We start from the raw sequence: 24,990 nt of genomic DNA on the forward strand, positions 1-24,990 counted from the left end.
CAATCGCGGATCTGTTAATACAGAGACACAGTGAGTTGGGGAGATCTGTTAATAGAGAGATAAAGTGAGTTGGGGAGAAACCTCCCGTCTCAGAGGGTTCCAGGCATTTTAAACAGCACACGCTACTCTTGGGAGAAAAAGAAATGCCCAAAGGCCAAAAAAGAAAAAAAAAAAATAAATAAAGTGAAACCAGTTTCATAAGACAAGTCTTGTTAAATTTATGAGTTCTCTGATTGGGAGATGAAAGCAGAAGGTGCCTATAAAAAAAAAATTCTCAGTAACAAATAGACTGCATTAATTTAACTAGCTAATTTAAACATACCTATTTCACCTATAGAGCACTTTCATTACTTCTAACATTTCTGGGAAGGCAGTAGATGCTCCAGAATCATCTTCAATATATGCTTGCAAAGATTACACTGCTTTACCAAAAAAAACCCCCAAAAAACAGAACAAAACAAAACAAAATTCAGACAGACTGTCTGAAATTCCAAGCTAAAATACACATAAAAAGACAGTAATGGCAGTATTTTGTCTTTAAAAAAATGATGTAAATGTTGTATACTATCATACATTGTCATGCTTTTTAAAACTACAATTAAGGACGTAAGAGATGTACAGTAAATACACTGCTGAGGTACATTTCTTCTAAATATTAACACCACAACAGAATGACTCCCCAGCAGGTGATGCTACCTGGGAACATATAAATACAATTTTTACATTGTAAGGCACTTTTACCCAGCATACATGAGTTGAAGTCAGTTATGACAAATTTGAGGCTCATAAGAAAAAAGATTTTTGCTTTTGACTTTGTTTCCATGAATTCTGAATTAATGACAGTTTAAGTCAGGCCATCTCAGCACAAAGAGGTAACAGGTAAACCAGCCACTTACTTTTCTGCTACCCAAAGATAAAGTGCTGTTCTGGTTCTTCAAGGCATGGAATGGGGTAATTTATTTAATTACAGATGAATTATTGGACTCAATATTATACTAAGCAACTGACACACTATGAATTAGAGCTCAGTTTCAAATACAATCAGTATGCTGGCAGATCTACCCCATGCAACCTTAGATAAAACACAGTAGCTGCAAACAAAGTGCCTTTTTTTCCATGGGAGGGCCATGTCTGAGGCACGAATCTAGAAGTAATTTAAGCACTGAAGGATGTTACTTTGCATTCTAAAAACTGTTCCGAGTGGCTAAAAAATGTTCATATACCAGGAGAAACAAAACACCTTGATAGACAATTTCAATAATCGATCTGTCATTGCAATTCAAGTCACGCTTTTAATTTTGAAAGTTACAAATACAAAATAAAAATGATCAATGGCATCATGTTTAGAGCAGTAACTGAATATTTTCTGTACACAGCAATATTTCTTTCCAAAATGGCATTATTCTCCAGGAAAGCAAACAGAATTGATTGAATTCTAACAGGTAAAATGTTAGAAACTCCAATATACAGTTATTGAGTCCCTCAAGACATTAAGGGAATGCATAAGAAGACAAATGACACACGTTAAATAGTTTAAAAATACAAGTAAAAAATGCTACAGAAACTCATGTTACAAATGAACTGTTTTTGCAATACCAATCACAGAAGAACTGTAGCAGTTTATAGTCAAATCAGTGTATTTTGCTTGTTTCCTTCCTTCAAATCCAGAAGTTTTGTTGGGAGTTCAGAGTGAAAAAAGTCAAACCCCTAAACAAACAATAAGGTGAGGCAATAGCAACAGACAAACGTGTGGACTAGATTCAGCTTTTTGGTTTTATTTAAGTAAGTCTGAGAATGTGCTTTAACAGACCAACTGAAGAAGCTAGTAGCCATTAGAAATTACCAGGGGTTTTGAAAGAGGACTGTTCTGTTAGGTTTGGTATAGCCTAGATCTGATTATTCCCTAAAGGAACATCAAACTCTAGCAAGTAGAATTCCATGACGTGATTGTTGACTTGAGAGAAAGAGGAAAAAATAATCACTAAAACAATAAGGATGATAAGCAAAGTTTCTCATATAGTGGTCATAAGATTAAAAAATAAATACCAAATTAGCAAAAAAAAAAAAAAAAGGTTGTTTCCTCATTCTTCTTACAGAATATGGGACCTTTATGCATATTCTGGACAAAACATGAAGTGTTCCACACAACACAGAACACTTGAGGTATGGAGGTCAGATATGGTGGCTAAATTCCATAGTGAGTTAAGAGTTGTAACTCTCTGAAGTAAAAGACATTGGGCTGCAGACTCCAAACATTTGTATAATAAGGTTTTGATCACACTTAGTGAAGTGCTCTTTGTAAATCAGGGTCGAAGAAAGAGGTGGGTCCTTGGGAAAAGAATGAACTACAGCCCTTTGGCATGAGTTCTAAAGCTCACAGCTCAGAACCAACAGCTGCTCAAGTAAATCTCCGGCAAACAATGCTGGGCGGAATGAGCAATCACAACAGGAACAACCTGAAATGTTCAAGCCTGCTTCGGTGTACACTGAGTCCTTTTCTACTGTGTGCTTTGCAAGCAAAAACAGAGCGCGGCTTTCCCATCTACAGCCTCCGTAACTTGTGTATGAAGAAAATGCAAAATTCACAAAGTTCTGATTTTTTGCCACCACGAACTTGTCCGTGTTGTTAATTAAAACTAGCTAAGACCTTCCCTCATTGCATGAATCCACTAAACAACTTACACATTCCAAATCTTAAGGTTTTTTATTCAGTCCAGAAATATAGATCTTACTTCATTTCAATGTCTGCCTTAACTTTTGACACTGTACATATTACATATCATTTATATAGTGTTTCATTTTTTCCAGACACTGCAGACTACAAACTACATAATATTGACATGTAAAACTCTGCCACTTACTGAAGGCTCACACACATGAACGTTTCAGGCAGTTCAATGAAATTTCTAACAGAGTTGGGTAGTAAAAAGTTACTAACCCTTTTTCTGATTTTAGAAAACAATTTAAAAGAATTAGTAGTTATGATGTCTTAGCCATTCCCAGTTCTATAACTCTGTCCCTTGAACCTGTTTAAAAAATGATGAAAACAATAGTAAATTTAAAATCATACAGAAAAGCATTTAGCAGCTCTGACATTACATCTATATTTAGCGATAGAAATGAGGGCCTCCCTTCTTATACCGTTACAAAGTCAGCTGGATTTAAAAAACAACAAATCCTCCCCATTTTTCTACAGTATGCCAATAAAAAGTACTTATCTGCATACACTAGATTTAAATAGTTCACTGCAATAAACTACATCAAATGTATATTGCGTCTCAGTCTTGGTAACAGAGCTGCCAGGAGTAACTTCCATACCTAGTTTCCATTGAGCTGCTGCTGAGGAATGTCATTATGGTCAGTGCCTGATTTGCCACGGCTTTTGCTTTCTCTTTCTTCATCCTCTTCATCTCTTTCATCATTTCCACTATGGTTTTTACAATAGAGTCTAACACGATAAAAGAAACAGTGAGGACTTTTACTGAAAATACATATCGAACCCCAACTTTCCTCTCAATTAGTTTTGATATGTGCTACAAGTCAATTGCTAACTCTTTTAACTCATTCCTGGTTTTCATTCAAGCATCAGCTAAACAGAGAAAGAAAACAAGGTGAAGACTAGCCAACAAAACTTCAATCAATTCTAGTTTTCAAGAACTGCTACTACACTGCTCAGAGAATGCCCTCTTGTGGGAAAAACCACACCGGCAACTCAGCTGCAGCCAAGCCACTAACACCAGCGGTTCCGCAAGCAAGTATGGAAAGTTACAGGATCCAAAAAAACCCAAAAGTAAGCTACAAAACATATCAATATGGAGGAATCATAACACAAATTATCCAGGGTTTCCTCCATATAAACTGGAGATTAATCGAGGAGGAAAATATAAGTCCAGTAACTTATTCATTTCTCATATTAAAACACTACTAGAGAAATTTTGTTAGCAGAATAACTGAGATATTTTGCAAAGTCAACAATTACTTTAAAACATCATTTTAAATGAAACAATATTCTCTTTTTTAATAACATACTTGACTAGACAAGTAAGACAGAAGAAGTGCCATGAAATATCTTCACTTTAATTATAGAGTCAAGAATTACAAAAGTCCTTACTTATAAATTCCTCGTGACATATTCTCAATGTATTTAGCTTTGTCTTCTACTCCACAGTGGTAATGGTACGTTTTTATGCAGGCTTTAATTTCACACCCAATAGTAGCACCAGGCTGGCTGCAGAGCGTGCATTTCTGTGCAGGGGAAAGAAGAGAATGGCACTGTTTAGCCTTTCAGTCTCTTGCCTCTTAGTATTCAGCTTAGTGTTCCTTATATTTATGGCTACAATTTTAGAACAGCATAATTTCTCTGGCAGACCATCCTTCCAATAAAAAGCTAAAGACATTGTAAACCAGAAACTATGTAATACTAACCTATTAAATACGAACACTAAGATTTACCTGTCCATTGCATTGAAAATTGCTACATGATTGCACATATTATTGCATTTCCAAGATCATTTTATTGCCACTGAAGTTAGTATGTTAAAATAGGAAGAATTTTTTCTTTTCCAAGGAACAATATTGTTAGGAGTTGTCCGTTTTCTCCTCCCCCAAATTTCTTACCACTTAAAAAAACCCTGAATTTTAATAAAATACAATGTGACATTTTACCAACGTCCCCATCTCTGAGGCCTTAGTATGTTTTCATATTAAAACATCTAAACAGTTAGAAGCACAACACTGCAAGAACATACTAAGTTATTTGTAGTCTTACACAGTGTGCTTTTAGTAATGAAGGATCTAAAGCTGTTACTCTCTTTTAGTTACAGGAAGGCTAATAGTAACTTACTGTGTACATTGTCATATAGAACCCTAAATACCACATGCCCAAACACCACTAATTTTTAAGGTGATTCCTATCTGGCTACCTGTCCCAAAAGTAACAATCCATTTAAATTTTGTGTTTAGAAACAGATGGACAAGATTGTTTCACAAAAGGAAGGAGGCAGAGCTATATACACCTTAGTGGAATCAGTAACATGTTCATCCCATTCAGCAGATACTTACCATTCTTTTTCCTCTCTTGATTTCTTGAAGTACAGTTTTGATATCAAAATCACCAAACTCTGCCCTTGAAGTTGTTGTTAGCTGGACAGTGCCAGAAGAGAACAACTGTAGAACAAGCAAGTCAAAAGAATTTCAGGTCACCAACATGATTAGAAATTTTTTTTATATGCAGGAATAACTGAGGAATGAACATCACCTCCTGAGATCTCAGACAGCATGTGCTTTACCAACAAGCTATGAAAGACACCCATGCTGAGTAATTAGTATGATGAGTATTCCTTCTGATACCCACCTGACTGCTTTAATTACATTTGTTGCCTTGTATTTTAAAAGACAAAGGAGTAGACAAGAAATAATGACATGATGAAAACACAAAGTAATAAATGGGCAATATTATCAATTAAACTACTGAAATTTTTAGGAATATTCCATTTCCTTCCCTGTGACATATATATAATTCAGCTTCACAGCACAGCTGATGTCAACATACCTGAAAAGCCTTGAGGGATGACAATGGAGCACATAAGTACCATCCCTACTATCATCATCCTCATATATTCAGTTTAAACTTCAAACTGAAGCTCAGGTACACAAAGTAGCAAAGAATGAGACTCAAAGCTGCTGGCACACACCAGCTCTCTTGTTTAGTGAGGCTAGGTACAGGAAGACAATTAATACTCCACAGATTTCCTCGACTATTCATTTTGAGGTACAATGGGAACCACTGAGATTTGTTACTCAAAGCCCTGGCTCATTCATGGAACGAGTTACATGAAAGATAGCACTATCTGCTCATGTTCACTGAAACGAGCAGATTCTTTTCAGGCTGACAGTTCTACAGATGTGATCACCTAAAGGCAAGGGCTTTCTAGAACTTTCATGTCCCACTCTACTTGACTCACACAGCCTGAATTCGCTGGTCAGAAAATTAATGAAGTTTATTGATTCTTCCAGGATTTTATCTGAAAGCCTGTGGAGTAAAGGTATTCTGTTTTTTAAGCGGATTCTTTCAGTTAAAACTGTTTACTGCTTTCCTTTTTAAATATTGTGTATGCATTTAGACACTAAAGGAGCATTTTTAATAAGCTAAAGAGTCTCCCTGAGCTAATTCCATCTCTTAGCACGTAGCCAACTTTTATCCATATTGCCCGCAGCGAAAATAAATGAATTGCTCACTTTGCAACACTTCAGTGCTTAAAGAGATCATCAGCACACAGACAATACTCCTGCATAATTACATGTGAGGGTACTATATTAAAATCTAAAATAGCAAATTCAGACAAAATTCACATAATAGACTGGTTAACAACAATACCATTACTCACCATGCACTTATAGTGTGCTGCAGCCTTTTTGGCATTAAATATATGAAGCTTTCCTCTAGCTTCATTTTCTTCTTCACCTGCATGACAGAATCCACATTTAGGTTTTGTATCACTGGGGCTGCTTCTGTGGGGAGACCTGTCTCTCTGAAAGAAAAACATTTTACTAAAATATACTGCTGGGTTACAAACGAGGTTGTAATTTTAAAAGCCTGTGGCCACCAGCTGGAGGCTCAGACAAATGCAAATTTTAATAAAAATTATATTTGCAGAGAAGAAATATGCAATTCTGTCTTCTAAGAAGCTTAGCATATTTACTGCTTACATAGGAACTGCTTTCTATTTCATCTGTGCCATGTGAGGACGTAGATCTAGTGTCTTCTGATTGCCCTTTTAAATTTGTTTTTCTTGGCTTTCCCTTACGACCCCTCCTTTTTCCTTTGGGAGGTGAAGGCTCCAACTCGTGTTCATTGATACTTTCTTCTAAATCTGCTTTAGAAGTTAGAAAACATCATCAAATGATATTCTCAAAAATGTTACACAAAACCAACCAACCAAACAAAACAGACAAGGAAAAAAGATAACCTGTATTTTGGTCAGAAATAAAAATAGTGATTTTTCCCCATTTATTAGAAACATGCAACTGTAGATCTTGAAAACATATCGCACAGCTCTGCATCTTTATAACATAGTACCTGAAGGTTTAGCATTTCTTATAATTTCTGCTTTCAGACCCAAAATGTGTCCTCAGATACATACATTCACCTCCACTGAAAATAACATTCATTTAAACTACACTGAAACCAGCAAATGTTTTCAACCATGAAATAAGCTTTTTTTTCCTAAGATGCATAACTCCAATGTAAATTACACTTGATATTATGCCAGTGTTTCTAAATAACACCTCTCTCCTTGCTATATTGATACCTTTTGACTTCAGAATTCCTCCATTTTCATTACATCATTAACATCAAGTTTTAAAACTGAAATGTATTTTGCCTCTATGAAACAAATCTAAAACTTAATTTTAATTCCAGTATATTTTTACATCCACAGCTAAAGGCAGCTGCCAGTTTACAGAAAATCATCCACGCTGACAATATCCCAGACAAAGTATTTACAGACCATTAAGATTATAAGAACATACGTATTTTTAATACAGACATATCAAAGAGGTCTGAGAAGTTCCTTTGAAAATGTCAGTTCTATGTCAGTGCTATGAATGCTCCATAGCACTGCAGTCCAGTACCCAGCAGACTGTCCTTTTGATTACTCAAGGCTCTACAGTTAATACAGATCAATTCTGCAAACTTAAGATTGCTTCCAATGTCATCTAGTGAAGTTATATCTTATCTTGAATAACCAGCTCTGTTTAGTTGCTCACAACTTTCCTGATCATCAGCTGCTCACAGGAGCATCTTCCTTTTTACTTTTAAAATGTAACACCCGTCCCTGCTCAAACTGCAAAGATATTTCTTTAAAGCAGACTTCTTTAAAGAAAGATGCACACACACTGCTAAAGAACTCGCTTCTCAAAATCCAAACCACAAATGTCAGTATGAGTCCTCAGACAGAAAGAAATTCTAATCAGAAGATTTAGAACATCTACTTTATACGTTAATGAGCCATTTAACTGTTGTGGTATTATTATTCTTTAAGCATTGCTATGGCACTTATTGCCATTATATCGTGGTGTCAGTAGCCAGACATCTTATTTTGTGTCTAAAATGCTTCATCAGAACTCGTCTTTCTTATCTATTATCACATAAAAATCAAATCACATTCCTATCTCATGATTATCAGTGACTCAACTGCACAGAAGTTTGAAGTCAAAGACCAGTCATCGCCTTGGAGTAGAAGACAACTGAGCCACTGGCCTGAGGCTGTGCATACAGGCGTGTCCTATTCCGCTTGCTCTACCCCTGAGAAACCCACAGCTTCTTGCACATTTATTAATGAAGGACAGAAAACTAATCCAAACGCATCACAATGGGTTATACTGGAACATAATTCCCCCAAAGCTTTACTCTGTTGTATGGTTAGAAAGAGGCAAAAATTCGAGAATAAATTAATAAAAATCTGCAAATTATTTTGGCTTAAATTGGCAGATTATTCGGCTATATACAGATATTTCCAAGTTGCTACTAAAATACATCAGTATCTATCACAACATTCCTATGTTTTAATATACCATTCTTTTTTCATTAGATGACAAAAGCACCATTTATTTTACTCTGCAAAAATAAAATAAAATACATGATGACACGGATTATCTAATGAAACAATACATTTTACATTTTCTTCTGAGAATTTACTGTCTAACGTTATTTTCCATTTAACATTACTTACTAAATTCCCCAAGCAAGATTATGTAATTTAGATGTCATACATCTCAGACTGCATATAGTAAGTTTTATTACAATCTGAAAACCTCTTTCAAAGAAAAGAACTCTCTTCTATCTTGTTCCTCATCACATGAGCTCTCCACCAATGTATTAAAAGAAATTTGTGAATCTTTGTGTCTACTTTTACATTTACAGAAATCATAGATGGTTATTCTAGGGAAAAAGAAAAAAAAAAGTCTTACAAAAGTGTGACTATTGAATTCATGACCCTTTAAATAACATCAGTAAGAAGCTAAAAATATTCCTTCCAAAATCATTCCAAGGATTTCCCTACTGTATCTGATGAAGCAAGATGTAGTCCATTCACCAGCATTCCTTATTCCTTCCAAAACTCCTTATCAATTCTGTCAACCATAATGTGTCCACCTCTTAGTCCACCCTTATTTTCTAAACAACATTAAAACACCTCCCAAACTCTCTACAGTCACACTTTCAAACCTGGAAGTGAATCATAATAAGAAATGTCACAGCCCCTTTATAGAATAAGTTCTTAATTGCTGGGTTTTTTTTTTAGTCTACGATTATTAGAATATTCAAGATTTGAAAAGTAAAAATGTTGCCTTTTTAAAAGATGGTTTCAGTGTAAGACAAAAAAAATCAAGATTGCACAGCTTGCCTCAAAGGAGAACCCCTTTTCTATACTCAAAACTATTACTTCCAAAAAAGTTCAGAGTTCATTGAAATCTAGATGTTACATGACTCCATTTTTGAAATCAAAATTCCTCGCAGATTTAGGTCTCCTACTACAAATGACATGGACCTACAGATTAACACCACCAAGATGTTAGATCTGCTCTACCACATCTACCTGCCTGATACCTCAAAACATTAAAAGTTTCTCTCATTTTTAGCAGCACTATGAACTAGCATAACAGGACAAGAAGAAAGAGATTGCAAGCAGCTTTAAAATAGACCTGCCCTGGATGGTTTTACTGTTTAGTAGACAATTTGGTTTGTGCCCTATCCCTCCCCTCAAGCCCACTGCCAGCTTACCCTGTTTCCCTGGCATCTGATGGTTGAGTGTTTCCAACTTCTCATGTCAGCTTGAACTAAGGAAAACACAAAAAGTTGTTCAACTCCTCCCTGACCAGATGACGTTTTATCATGGATATCACCCATACTCTGAATCCCCTGAGATTCCCTGAGTATTCTTCAGCTGCCCCCCATCCCATCTCCCATTACTGCATTGACTTTTAAAATCATCACAAAATTCTCAACGTAACTTTATCTAAAGTCTTCAAAGGAGGTATCTTATGAGCTTTCTTCAGGAGGCCCTAAATGCTGTATCTGAAAAAACAAGCTTAATATGCAATATGGTCTGAGAAGGAGGGGTGGGGGTTGAAATTGAGAGGAAACATTCTACATTTTCAAAAGCACCTAAGAACATGATATTGTAAATTCAGATGAGTGGAAAGATGAGCAGCAACAAGCTCCAAATTTGCATTTTAGAAATCCATGAGCAGTACAAAGTACCACAAAAAGACGACTAGCAAAATGCTGTATTACATAAACTGTTAACAGGGAAACTCAGCTTCAGAGAGAAGTCTAAAAATTCTCCTTTGATCATGACTAGAAGCAAAAAGGATCAAGATGTTTTGCTGTTTAAAATAAGTCTTGGCAGAGAAGAGGTTGAGATATCACTGATCTATTCTATATTGCACCAGCTTGAAATACACATGAAATCATCCTTTTCCAAAAGCTAGGTTAAAGCAAAGTAATAAAAGAATTAAGTGATTTAAAGGTTGTGAAAGAGCAAATAAAAAGAGGATGTGTACAATAAAGGCTAATACTGCTCTCTGCATCCACCTCTCCTACATTACCTTAAACAATAGAATAAATGAGCCAGAAGGAAAGGAGGCTAAGTCTGCTTGAGGAAGACAATAAATAAAAGTGACTGGCAAAATATATTTGCAAGTAGGACTGTACATAAAAAAAAAGCCAAAATGTAGAATGGGGAAGTGGCTTAGACATGCTGTTATGTAAATCTGAAAGCACATTATGTATTTAAAGTTTTACAGTGCATTTGGGATAAAAGAGAAACTCTAAAAATGACAAAGAACAAAATCAACCTTACTAGATTTTTAGAAGATAAACAGAATATAACAGAGAAAGGAAAAAAAAAGTACTTTAGCATTTTAAAGTAAGATGTCCTTAAAATATGGCTGAAACCCAACGAGCCATATGTGGCAACATAATTATTTTAAACTGAAAAGAAATGTCAAAAAGCCCAGAAAACCTTATTACCCCAGTAGTCAATAATAAAAATGTGAATGCATCTATAAGCATTAATTAGAACCAGAGATTTGCATAAAAACCCTTGCAAGCAAATACAGAATCAAGTAAATCGATCATGAAATAATAATAGCTCTTCTCAGCAAATGATGTGAAATTAACAATCAAAATGCTAAATAATTTTTACTTTTAGGTTGTTTTGTTTTGTTTTTAATGGAAAAAGAATAAGTTACATGAAACATCTCTGAATTGGAGAAAGTAAGAGTGGAGTGGAAAAAAACAAAACTGAATTACCCCTGAGGTCCTGTCACGAATATGTTTTCCAAAAGTGCAAGATACCTCAAGGAACTGATGACTCTTGTCCAATATCTATTTTTGGATCGTATCTATGTTATGAAACACCTGAGATTATTTCTTTAATTAAATATATTTAACATAGAAAATGAATAAAATAGTCCTTCAAAACTATGCAATCTAAATGCTTTTTCAAAGCAAACAATTGTTGGCAAAGACAGAAGACAGACAATACACTTAGCTTATCTGCATCATCAGAAAGCTTACGACAACTGGTACGATAAACCTATTAAGTATGAGTTCGCTGACCAAGTTTCTATTTGTATGACATCTTGCCTAGATAGGAAGGAGAATTACAATGTAAACACACAGGACAGCTCCTCAGATAGGACAAAGCATTCTAAACAAACCACGTTACTGTCACCTTTGTTCCTTTTCCATTAGCTTTGTGTTTTTCTGTAAGAAACACCATTGTGGTGCTTCTGCAAAACACCTCATTAGCCTGCAGTGGACTGCGCAGGAGGTGACTGAATTACTGCCTGGGCCAACTGTTTGTGTTCTAACACGACATATACGTTTGATGTCACATTCAGAGCAGCATTCTCCACAAGACAGACAAGAAGAAGGCTGAGTTAGCAGAGCCTAGGAAGAATTTGTTCCCATCCACCACCAGAACTGAAATGACACCGAACTGCAATGTTACGGAAACTTTTACAGCCGGCTGCATCAACGCAGACAACGTTAGACAAGCTTATGCTGTGAACAGTGTTACAGAAATGCAACTATGAACAAACACTGATTAAAGAATCTCAAGATGAATCAGGATGTTACCTAACTATAATGCCAAAAAGTTTCAGATGTTTTTCCTGCCAGCCCCTGGCTTACACAGTGCTTTGAAAAAGGACGTGGTTTCATATAGATTGCAGCATCTCTAAATAGGTCTCACAGAGAAATATTATCCTGACTCAACTTACTGAGCAGTACGAGAAGCACAGGTTTCATGTCTGATCTTTAGAATAACATGAAAAGGATGCTGAGACAGGGAATGTCCTTATTTCCATTGTGGAAACATAATTCCCAGAGGCTATGAGTACAGCTACAATAGGAATTATGGACACTTTCTTTTCTGACCCCACAGTTCCCAAGCATGTTTTAAACATTAACAACACAGTCACCTAGCTGTCTTCATTATTCTCTGTTTTACTACTAGGTAACAGAAGAATGAAATGACATTCTTTTCTTAGTTTGTATTAAACTATTCCTGATCAGCTGAATTTGTTTTAAATTCAACACAGGGGCCAGGGAATTGAAAGATACAGATTTAAATTTTTTCAATAATTATTTCCAGTACATTAGAATAAATACCAACAAACAGTTCCAAAAATCTTAGTTCAACAATACTATATTCTTCAAAAAGAATAAATGCAATTGTATCAAACTGAACAGTAATTCAGCTAATAGCTAGCTGTGATAGTTTGAAAGCACTGGCACCAATTCCTTTAACCTATTAGGTACTGAAAACTGAGATAGCTTGCCTGAATTATGAATTAAACTATTACTTGAAGCTCAGGTCAGATTATTTTGTTAGATTTGTAACCAGCAAGACAAAAATCTAAACATGAACCTTTCAGTAACTTGGTCTGCTGCTCTAAGCAACTGTCTTCAAATCTGCTGACCTCAGAGCCACAGCTTAGTACCAAGTGTGAGAGTTCCTCATTTTTACTGTCCTTTTTCCAGTTAGTGGGAACACAGCACAGAAGAATCACTCTGAAATATACAGACACAAAGGAAATCTAGAAGAAATACAATTCTCCTGTTCTATGTCACCACACAGACAAATTAGACAAACCCAACAATCTGCTGAAACAGATAATGAATTTAAGAGCACAATACTTTGCTGCCATGTTTCATATTTTTATATTCAAAGAAAACAGAAGGTAGTTCAGCAGCTCCTGTCAATTAAAGGAAAACGAACTCCCATTGCTCATTAATTCTGTCTTGATGAGTAGAGAGATACTTAGTCTGATGAATTCTCGCATCACTTGAACTTCATGACAGCAATAAATAACATCTAAGAGGTCCTTTTTATTAGCTTTTAACTGGGTAACTTTAATTCCAACATAGGTCCTTCAATCACATTTCCATGCAGCCTCAAGAAATTTTCTTTAACGGTTATTAAATGGTTAACAGATGGTCTTTTTAAAATAGAACTTCTAAAAACAGCAATATTATCCAAATTTCACTCTAGACTTGAACAAGTATGCCACCCAAAATATCTATCTTTTAAGGAAGGGAAGAAAAAAAATATCTCACTATTATACATCAGTATCAGAAAATAAACTGTTCCGGACTGCAACAAATCAAACACTCTTAAAAACTCTTCCAACACCCACTAATACAAGTGACATAATTAAAATATTTGCATTGCAACAATTAAATCTGGATACAGAGAACAAAGGATAAAAAACCCCAGATGTTCTACACTGACCAAGGAAAAAAAACAAAAACAAAACCAGCATCCCAGAGCAGGTAAGTTTCCATTAAAAAGGACTGATAATTCCAGTCGTCCTGTGCACCGACACTGAGTGGCACAACCACAGATGAGCTCTAACTACTCCATTATGAAAACACTGCTGAGAGCAAGCATTCACAAAAATGAAGCAAAAACAAGAGGAAAAAAAAAAAAGGTCACCACATTAGCATCTAGTATCCCTAGATACTCTTCTCTGCAACTCTTCTGGTTTCACACACCACCATTCTTTCACATTTAAATTCCTCTGATATTCACATTTCCCTCAATAAATAAACCCAACAAAATACATATTAATCTCACCATCCAACATCTTGCAGTTATCATTTCACTGAGCAAACTTCAACATTTAAATATTAAGAAACAAACCCTCCAAAGTCCCTTCTTAAACTCTGAAAACCACCTTATATATTTCTGTCTTCTAAAGGTAATTAGTTTTCAATGTAGCAAAATATCATTGCTACAAGTAATTTCCATAAGACAGATGCAGTATGTATTTTTACTTTCTCTGATTTAAAGGAAGTCTGTCACAAAAGAGCTCCAGCTTCTGGCATTAACAAATTCATAACTGTAAGTAATAATATTCTATGGTTATAGTTCCCTAAACTGGACGGACTAAAAAGAGAACGTATTATTTCGGAAAGAGCACTGGGTAAAATTTCAGTCAAATGTTTAAAAAAACCCCAAAACATAAAGTGAAGTATAGCTACACGTATTTCTAGAAGTATAAAGCACAAGAGAACTAAATATTTTAAACAAAAAAATGTGTGCAAAGTTAAATGCTAAGTAAGATACTATCAGGTTCCTCGGCCTCAGTTTTTCTGAATGATGTTGTTTATTCCTCCTTCTCCTACCCTCAATCTAAGAGTCTCTTTGGATGAATCTAGTTTAATGTTTTAATAAACTGCCATCATCAACATTTAAGAAAAAAAGCCACTATGCCTCTAGTAATTTTTCCCATGTCTTCTCAGACAAATATATCCATATGAAATTGAAAAGCCTTTGCTGTTAAGCGAATGACACTGTAGAATTGAAGATAATAGTTTCTGAAAACTCTTAAAGAAAAGCACAAGTTCAGATCCTGCAAGGAATTCCAAGCAGAAAAAGTCCTCCATTGACATGGGGCTCCACGCAGAATTGGAGGCATTTTTCAATAGATATCAAACACTGAGCCATTTGTGAGTAAGTATAAAAGATTATGTTTAAATATCAGTTAAAGGGATTAATCTCTCTTTGGACTCAAATATCTTTCATATTCTGTTTCTGCTAACAAACCAAACAAACCCCAAACCAAAGAAACAAAATACCAAACTACACAATAACGTGGCTCTGTCACTCTGGAGAATTAATATAACATATATACTGCTTTTCTCATTTGCACCTATTAATAGCAAAATCAGAGAGTGTTTTATACAAAGCACATGACAATTATTTAAATAGACTAAAAAATACCAGTTTTCATTTGGGATTTTCTATTGCCTTCAATATCTTTCTGAACACTGAAGTAACATCCAAACACTGCCGTTAATATCTACTACCCGTAGCATTAAAAGTAGTATATTACCCTAAAAATACATTTGGCAAAGAGACTGAAGTAATTTATGGAATTTGATCTTCACTAAATAGTCACATACTCCTCATTAGTTAAATCTGATGACATTTCAGTTGAAAGCAATGCAAAAAGTAAATTAACAACTGTTCGCTTACCCAAATTCAGACATAGTAGGAAAAATGCTCACACAAATACACAACAGCACAGCTGGTTTGGAATTTTAACAGACCACAAGATTTATCTACGTTTGTGGCATATCACCCCTCACACACTTTGCTATTCTCCTCTGCAAAGATGCACAGCTTTTACGAATGTATCCATATAGCTTTTTCTGTTTATCAAAATGACTCTGAAATAAGTGATCTGACCAAAAACATTTTCATTTACTTTTGGATCCTTCTTATTTGAAGAGTTAAACTCTATTTAATAGTTAAAAAAATATAGTGCACATTTGGGAACATTAGCAATAGCAAAAATCAGCTGTAACCTGACAAAATATTTTAGATGTTAATATTCTGAATATTTAACTACAAATATAAGCCAGCTTCTTCCCAGAAGGGAATGCATTACTTCTACCCAAACTTGTTTTGACAGAACATCAAATCCTTCAAACATCCTAAAATTTATGTTTTGGGTTTTTCTCCACCTCAATCAATAATTTTTAGATAAAATACAGAAATCAGATTGTTTCTCAAAAAAATGTAGTTCTAATTTTTACTGAAAACATTTATATTCTGCAGAAAAATTAAATTTAACCAAATATCTTTCTACAATGGGAAAAATTTATATTGAATAATTTTACCTTCAGAGTTATGCGTAGTTTTCTTGTGTTTTCGACATAAAATCCTATAAACAAAGTAGTTGAAAACTGTCAAGTCAGTCACGATTCACAGATTATTTACTCATCTTTTAAATTTAAATGCCAGTACATTTTTCTCCCACTTGTAAGACTCACTGATATGCAAATCTTGCAGTGAAAATACGCTTTTCTAGCACATCACTATTTTGAATGCCACAATCATTAGAAATTTTTTGCAACAGTTTTGTTTAGATTCCAAAGTGGGTTTTTTATTTTGCTTTGTTGTTGTTGTTTTTTTTTAAAAAAAAAGAATGTGAAATATAAATACAAACATATACATAGCAAATAAATAATAGTTACATGTAAATGCCTTGTGAGGGTTTCTCTCTTATCTGAGCTTTATCATGCAAAGCACAGTAGTAGTGATATGTCTTGTGACATGTTTTCACATCACAGCCAATGGTCGCTCCGGGACAATGGCATAAAGAGCACATCTGTAAAGAAAAAGAAAGCACAATACATATTACTGTTGGCTTCGTATTTCTGAGTTTGAAAATAATAGTTACTACTCCTGGTGACAAAACAGAGTTATGCACTTGGCATTCCTCTTCCTGCTCTTGGGTGTTTTTCATAATTTATTTCAAAACCAAGAAGAAATTTGTTGCAATTATGCAGCAGTATGATAACCATCATACATCAATTTCCAATTCAATGAAGAAAATAAAGAATTTACTTTTGTGGAATAGCACGTGTTTGATGAAAGTGACACAGCTATTCACCTAAATATCCCACTCCCAAGGACAGTCTGTTTGTTCCAAACATTTCAGAAAAGTTAAAATCATAAATTGTACCTGTTCAATTCTGAATTACATTATGAAGGTAAGAGAAAAAGACATCCATTTAGCAATTAATCTTGCAAAGTCAGAAATACTGATGACCTCCAAAATTACCCTAGCCTCAGCAGCTAACTCTACATCTTTTTTCTATACAGTTATTTCCTTCAGTCATTTCTAAAACACTGAATTCAGTGAAATATTTGTTAAGTGCAATTAATTTGTTTCAATTAGACTAAATTTTGCTTGTTATCCTTATACTGCAGTAGGGGTTAAATGAGAGCCTGTTGCTTTAGTCTTCTTTCCCAATAATTAATTCTTCTCATATTAGATTCATCATTGCTCAGGACGCACCAGCTATCATGCTTCTAAATTGCTCACTGACGTTCTCATGCTGTGTTAGGAAAGGAAGTAATTTATAGTATCACAATATTTTCCTCTATATTATTTTTTACTGACATAATATTGCCATAAAATCTGAGAATTTCCCATTAAATTCCCCTCCCAAGACAATCAGAGGTTTTTGTTTGTATCCTGCATGGTGCCCACACCCCCAAAAGGTTATAATTAATTCCAAATCCATAAGCATAAGTGTGCAACTTAGGACAGAAGGATGCTCCCTACATGTATCTTTGTGGAATACACTTTCTGTTCACCACACTACCTTAGTCAAGTTCTTCTTAGTCTCAAATATGCTAAATAAATATACCATCAAAGTTATATATCACCATCCTGGTTTTCAATTTTAACAAAGTTAACTGAACAGTAAAAATGTCAAAGCCTTGGATCATCTCCATTTACTCCTCTGCAAGCTCTGAAATGGTATAGTTATATACTGTTCCCTAGCTGTTACCTAATTTGTATGGGTATTTTATCTTGTAAGTTTGTTATACATTATGTTTTAATATATAAAAATGGCTGATCAAAGTTCTTTATAAAAGCCCAGGTTGAAATTATATCCATCTAATCAACTTTAGTCAGAACTTCAGTATTTTGAAAGCCAGAAATGACTAAAAGGAAACTTTATTTTTATGAACACCATGATGTATCTGTGTGAACAAAAGAGACCATAGGAATTTTTATATTGATTTATTGATCTATATTTCCTGTCAGTAATAAAATATTTATTCCTTTGGTACAAGTCCTTCTGGCCAAATGGTCACTGTCAACAGACTAATTCATTCCCAAGTTATATCACGTATATGTGAAGTTTGACAAGCTGCAAAATAGGTAAACTCTTTAAAAAATATCCTCCCGTGCACAGCTAACAGAAATAATAATGTTATTAGTGCTTTGTACTCCCAAATGTTTAGACTTCACAAGTTTTTATGACTGGCCTATTAAGATTTGAACCTACAAACTTTTCTCAGACAGAACTATATTGCCATCAGAAAGGCTCTACACATCAGTCATTAACACTCCAGTAACGAACAGGCCTCAGTGTTCAGCGTGCCCCTGGTCAGCAGCTGCACCTCCTCAAGGAGGGCAACTACATAAAACCTGTCAGAAGACAAATTTAGTCCAAGCTATCAATATAATTACTGAATCCAGTGCACCACACTGAGATATTTTTGCTCAGTGTGTTCCCACATAAAAAGAAGAGGCTAGAACAGAAAGCAGACCTCAGAGGGGGCATTTGGGTAACGATAAACATTTAGCGTTAAGCTTCCTATAGCAGTCAAGGGAGAAAGACAGATTCCTCCAGAGATTGATTCAGAGATGCAGTTTTCTGACAGCTAGAGAGATAAGGCACCTAAGTTAAAAATCTAAAATTATCTTGTAAATTCTCTCCAAATAGGAAACATCTCAGGGCTAGAAATCTACTAGGTTAACCACATCCAGGTTTTCTGCAAAAAGCTGAACAATGTGGCTGATACGTACAGCCAGTGAGCTCCAAGAACACATCCAGCTGTTGCATCAGTGCAGGAACATAAAGAGATTCAGAAGCAGAAAGACAGAAACCACCAGTCACGTAAAAAGAAATAATCTTCAAAAAAACAATTTAAGAGGCCCAAGAATTAAAAACGTTTCTCTGAGATCTTAGTTCCATTTATTATACCACGTTCTTTGTGAATTCCTAATCACAACATGAATGACTTGTGAATAGTTATTTCTTTATGCTTCAGCTAATTAGAGCAAATAAAGTTTCCAGAATTGGAAAAGATTCAAATGAAACACTGGATGAAATATTGGACTATTAAGTATATAATTGTAGTTCTACAACACTACTTCAGACTACTCTTAGTAGTCCAAGAACTGGTAAACACCTAAGAATGCTTTAAATAACTAAGCTGAAAATTTTTCATGTGAAGAGTCAATTGATCACTTGTTAAAAATATTTTGAAAAAGTCTCAGTCATTTCCCAAGTGGAAAACAATTAGTTCTAAAAAATAAAAATATTAAAAAATGGAAATAATGAATTAGCTTCTTGAGAATTAAAAAGTCATTGCTGCTCAATTCTCATTAATTTGGTAGAACTGTAATCACTATTGTGCCCACGTACCTCACAAGATGCCTGTATTCACAGAATCATCTATTAAATCAACATAAAAGGAAGCAATAAAAGTACCTTTGGTAGTTAAAACCAGATTTTGGCAGCAAAACCATATACTGGTAAAGGCATAACAACAACCTTGCCAGGTCCTAAAATGTGGGTTACATTCTGAAATCTAACAGAAAATATTAACTAGAAATCACGGGATTAGAAACATTAATTTAGGAAATGCTACTGTTTATATGAAGTCCATCAAAAGGAAAAACAGGCATGTTCTGTGAGTTTTCAAATTTGCTTGTAAAAATCTGCTTATCTGCTACAATCATCTACATTTGCCAATGAGAAAAAAGCAACTATAAAAATAATAATTCTGGATTTATTTTTTAATAATTCCATGATTAAGTTACAATTCTTAAAACAACATTTACATTAGACCAAATCTGACAGAAATAAAGAAACTGCATCTTAACCTTTCCTAAGGACTATTCAAGGGCTGGTTAACTGACATTTAAATTTCATTTCAATATAAGTATAATCATATATACTGAGGAAGGTTGCCCACCCAAAAAACATGAGACCAATTTTACTTCAATATCTTCTTCTATATTATCCATTACCCTAAAGCTCACACAGTGGTAGCACTTAAAAAAAAAAACCCAAACCAATATATATATATATATAAAATACACTGAACAACTTCATAGTAAACATTATAGAAGGTAAGAAAATACTGCCTTCCATTTTCAAAGGCCAAAAATAGAGACTTACCAGTTTGGTGCCTCTCTTTATTTCTTTTTGAATATCTTCAATAGAGAATCCACCAAGACTCTCATTATCAGTGTGTGAAGATACCAGTGCAGATGAAAACAGCTAAAATTATAAAAACAAAATTTATTTTTTTAAGTTTTAAGGGCATAAGTGATATAGAACATTTCTATATACGAAACCCACACAAATTCCAAATTACAGTGATTAATCGTTTGTGCCAATGCCACAGCTGGCTGAATTTTTCATTTGTTTGTAGTCTTTCACTAGCTCATTCGGTTCCTCTCCCTTTTCCTCTGGGTTACTTACCATACATTTGTGATGTGCTGCCACCTTCTGGTTTTCTGACATCAGTAATTGTCCACATTCATTATCTTTATTAGATCTACAAAAACCACACTTCCTTTGTCTTGAAGAGACTTTTTTCTGTCCAACTGAGCTTGTCATGATTTTAAATGACCTTAGAACGCCACTTCAATCCTCTCAATGCTACAGGAGAAAAAAGGTGCAATCAGCATGTTATCACCAACAAAAGGCAATTTAACTTCCAGTTTTATAAATATTGATTGCTTAAAAATGAACTGTCCCCTTTTACCCTTTTCTTTACACTACTATAATATATCCCAATAAACAGGCACCTAAGAGAGCCAGCATTTTGCCAACTTTTTATGAAATTGTATCAGCAAGCAGAACTAATTCTTTAGGCAAAAAAAGTTTGAACATTAATACAAAACTTTGGATACTAATAAAAAACTTACTGGGAAAATAAGAAATGAATGGCAAACACAAGTACAGCAATCACTAGAGGAAAAAGTTACTGCAACTCTTTCATCCCATTCTTATAGTTATTTATGAGAGTGAACATGTAGAAAATGCACCACCTGTGCATGCAATAAAATTCATGCTACTGAACTTCTTCAAAAACAGAAGCAAAGAAAAACCCAAGGGTCTCCCAGAGCATCCAGAGCAGGTTTTGAGTGTAAAAGCTCACCAAGTAGCCTGGCAGATCAGTAACTACCCTCAGATGAAAGTAGAGATGAAAAGATAAAATGCTACCATTTTAGGTATTTCACAGATATGTTGTGGCGAGTCAAGCAGCATTAGGAACAAAATTTTAAGAGGATCTATGAGTAACACGCTGCAGTGGCAACCTTTTCCAGACACGCAGCTAGTTTAGCATTACCACACCAGTTTTCATTAAGCACATGAGAGCTGCTATTCTCATCAGCGAAAAGTCACTTAAATTATACTCAAAGTGAATCACAAACTTTTTACGTGTTACCAGGAACACATTTTAAAATAAAACATCAAGGTGCCAATCCCCTCGTCAGGCAGACAGTGTGAGTTCAAAAGTGAAAATGCCTAACGAGTGCACGTGCTGCCTGGCCCAGTATTAAGCAGTTTGTGTTCATTTGTTTCTACATCTCTCGAGAAATAAAATCTTGTCCTCTTCAAACAGACATGCTTGGAGCTTTTTACTTTGGAGATTTGAGCCTCACTGTCAGAATTGGCCACAACTGCAATAAAGCATTCTCCTCAGCCTTTGTCTACATTAGACTAATCTAAATAAGAAAAGCCACCATATAGTTTGATATTTCTGTGGGGGAAAAAAAAAATATGAAACCCAGGTATATCAGCAGAGTTGCAATCCTGAGCCTGTGCTACGATGGTGATCTGCACAAAAATGCACGACTGGTTTCTGAAATGTGCACTGGCGAACCTGCCTGCTTCCCAGCGCTGTCAGGCACTCCTCGTGCTAATGTCACTCACTATTTTGCTAATCGAAAGCAGAGCAACGTCATTAAGTTTCTCCCGACACACAGTACTGCTAAAACACAATCCTTTCATATTCTCACTCTTCTCTTTCAATGTATTTTCACAGACTGAATTTTAACTGTTTGCCTTGCAACATTTACTACAAGACTCCGGCATCAGAAGGTGTCTGTCCTGTGTCTATTGCCTTTGCTTTATCAACAGCTTCATTTGCTTTCTCTCATAACTGGAAAGCAGTTTACCAGCCAGTGACGCATACTCCTAAGAAGAATGCATAGATTTCAGATCTTGCTGATTTGCACAAAAAAATGTGCCAATCTGGATAAACTAGTCACACCCTTTTGCAGTGGCAATAGAGAGTTCTTAAGTGTTAAACACAAAAGAACTACTATACTGTATTCTTCTAAAGAAAAAACCAAACGAGACCATTCTGTAATCCTTTCTGAGTGGAAAGAAGGAATGGTTTCTGAAGATATACAGATTTTCAAATGTGTGGGGTTTTAATTTTTTTTAACTTCAAGAATAATAAAAATATTATTATTAATAATAATAGTAATATTTGAAAGTAGGAAAAAGCCCTACAAAAGACAAGTAGAAAACAGTATCACAAAGATTTCTTGTTCTCAAAAATAGCTCAACACAGTGATGGGTTTAAAAATATATTAACAAAATAATTTAAAACGTAAGAAGTTCTGCTTTGGTGTAAATAATTTGACATAAACACCCACATTCATTTGGGTCTACCTGTTTCATTTTATATTCGGATTATATTATCACTATTTTGACAGCAATTACAGTAGTTCTTAAAAGGAAGAGCAGGGATTTCCTAGAACATGTGCAGCTTCTACTGACTTACAGGAATAAGGATCACTACTATAAAAACCAGCTCCCCTTCAATTTAACAAGGGAATTCATATTTTAGAAAATGCAAATAATTTATAGAACATATAAAAACTTATTAAGTGGCTTTTATCATCTTTCATTTATAATAATAACAACTTTCCAAGAAACAAGATTATAAAGCATCTTCACACAGCTTCATGTTTCCAGTGCACTGACAGGAGAAGGAGCATCACTACAGCAGTACCAGAACCTGGCACAACCTACCTTCGTGAAGTACTTCTGCATAATTAGATTTTTTAGGGCCCACAGTAAAGTTAAAAATAATGCCAATATTTACTTGATGATGTACAGATGTCGATGTTATAACAACAATAAAAAATTAAATTAGCAAATACTACGTTTTGGAATAATTAGTAAATTATAAATAATTTAACACATGAAAAATTATTTGAAACACAAACATACCAAGAAGCATCAGGGTATGCCAGAAAGGAATTTCACATTCTTTTCACCATCAGATTAAATTACTTTTAAAGAATTTTACAAGGATATCTAAACCTTTTTCCCCCCCAATCCTGTGTTCTTTGCATTTGTGTTTTCTGTATCACTAGGCACAAACACTATTTATACATTTCTAAAGACTGCAGAAAAAAAACCTGAGCATGAGAAATATTTTAGAATTTAATCTGTAGACCTCTCCCTAAATTATGTTTGCTTTCTCATAAATGTGAGAAAACACTACTCTGGGGTAACTTTTCTTTGTGCCAAAATGCACTTCTTATCCTGTCCCTTTGAAAATACTCATTTTCTGAACAGATGAACCAAGTTACGCAGCTGTACCACAGACCAGGAATTCTGAACACAAACACTCAAAATTCTGGTTCCATCTCTCGAGTTAAATCACCCAAAAGCAACTAATCTGGTTTGTCAAGTATCAAGCTATGTTTCCTGGGAACAAAAAAAAATAATGCTCCTTAAGAAGAGCTCAATATTTCTGTTTTCTGCCTTTAAAAACCCAACAGATTAATAAGATGCATAAAATAGTGTTTAAATTAAATAGTGTTACTGTTGACAAAACCTTGCTTGTCAGATTTGTCAGGGAAAGTCTTACAGACTGGATGACAGAAAGGGATGTGCTATGGAATCACTCACTTGGAGATTATGCACTGTGTCTATGAGAACAGAACACACATACTACAAAACACAGAGTATTACTTATAAGCAAGTTTTCCACAGGCTTGGTCTAAAAAAATAAAAAGTCACATCTAACGTAAAAATCACAAAAGGAGAAACTCATTCAGCGATTCTTCACTCAAAAATTTGGGTTCATTTGCATTCCTGTTCCTTAATGCCCACTAAGGAATTCAACATGGTGCTCCTGCTAACAGCACTTTTATTTTATCCTTAAAGCAGCAGGTTTTACAAACACTTACAGCTTGTAGTGTTTTACTGAGCTCTAGACGACAGGTTTTCAAACGTAAAAGAAAAGTGCAAGTTCAACTACTCTCTGAGGCAACAGACGCTCTCAGTGGAGACATTGTTCAGCACTGAAGAATGGAGAGTAAACTTGATTCTAATGTCTATTTATTGCCCAAATATGCTTCAAATTTACTGCCTGCTTATAGGAGTCGAGGCCCCACCTGTATTCCCAACAGAGGCCAGTGACCTATATGCTGCACTTTCTCAGGTAAGGTTCACAAAATTATATTGTTAAAAATAAGGATTTATATTTGCCCGTTAATAAAATTTCAGATACCCAAGAAAAACTTACAAGAGAAGTATACAAACTCTGTAAAATGTAATTAAAACACATTGAAGTGGTTTGGACTCTCAGGAAAAGCTACAGAAAATATTTGTGTTGATTTGTTCAAAATGCTCAGCAGAGATATATCAGGTTCCCTGTTCAAAAAAACTTTTGAGTGCTTTCTGGGGTCAATCAACCATTATTGGGGACATTATTTTGGAGGGGGGATGGTGTGAAGCTGGGGAGAAGGGGGGGTATCCTGTGGGTGCCTGTAGTTGAGAACCCAAAGTTACAGGTCCCACAGAAATCTTTATCTAAGAGTTCTGCTCACACAGCATCCTCC

At 34.9% G+C, this 24,990-nt stretch overlaps 1 protein-coding gene across 2 annotated transcripts; it reads right to left on the reverse strand.

The window, feature by feature from the left end:
• Positions 1–1,272: 1,272 nt before the first annotated feature.
• Positions 1,273–20,776, reverse strand: PHF6 (PHD finger protein 6). Of its 2 annotated transcripts, XM_010174873.2 has the most exons (11): positions 20,597–20,734; positions 20,291–20,392; positions 16,556–16,689; positions 16,199–16,242; positions 10,450–10,452; positions 6,709–6,875; positions 6,387–6,530; positions 5,062–5,166; positions 4,112–4,245; positions 3,319–3,448; positions 1,273–3,026 (listed from the first exon to the last, which is right to left on the reverse strand). In XM_010174873.2, exons 1-10 carry the CDS (start codon positions 20,732–20,734, stop codon positions 3,319–3,321), a joined length of 1,101 nt encoding a protein of 366 aa, XP_010173175.1. In that variant the 3' UTR covers positions 1,273–3,026. The 2 variants fall into 2 exon arrangements, with proteins under 2 accessions (XP_010173175.1, XP_028942539.1); XM_029086706.1 differs by lacking the exon at positions 10,450–10,452 and having other exon boundaries at positions 1,273–3,448; positions 6,709–6,872; positions 20,597–20,776.
• Between the last annotated feature and the right edge of the window lie 4,214 nt (positions 20,777–24,990).

Source organism: Antrostomus carolinensis, unplaced genomic scaffold (genome assembly GCF_000700745.2).
Source record: "Antrostomus carolinensis isolate BGI_N321 unplaced genomic scaffold, ASM70074v2 scaffold13519, whole genome shotgun sequence".
In the NCBI taxonomy this organism is placed as follows: Eukaryota; Metazoa; Chordata; class Aves; order Caprimulgiformes; family Caprimulgidae; genus Antrostomus; species Antrostomus carolinensis.

Bases quoted from the DNA above. Each gene is read 5' to 3' on its own strand.
- PHF6 (XM_010174873.2), bottom strand. From the start codon at position 20,734: ATGACAAGCTCAGTTGGACAGAAAAAAGTCTCTTCAAGACAAAGGAAG. The intron at 16,690-20,290 runs GTAAGTCTCTAT...TTTTCTTTACAG, and splicing joins TAAAGAGAGGCACCAAACTG to ATGTGCTCTTTATGCCATTG. The intron at 16,243-16,555 runs GTAACTATTATT...CTTTGTTTATAG, and splicing joins CCCTCACAAGGCATTTACAT to GATTTTATGTCGAAAACACA.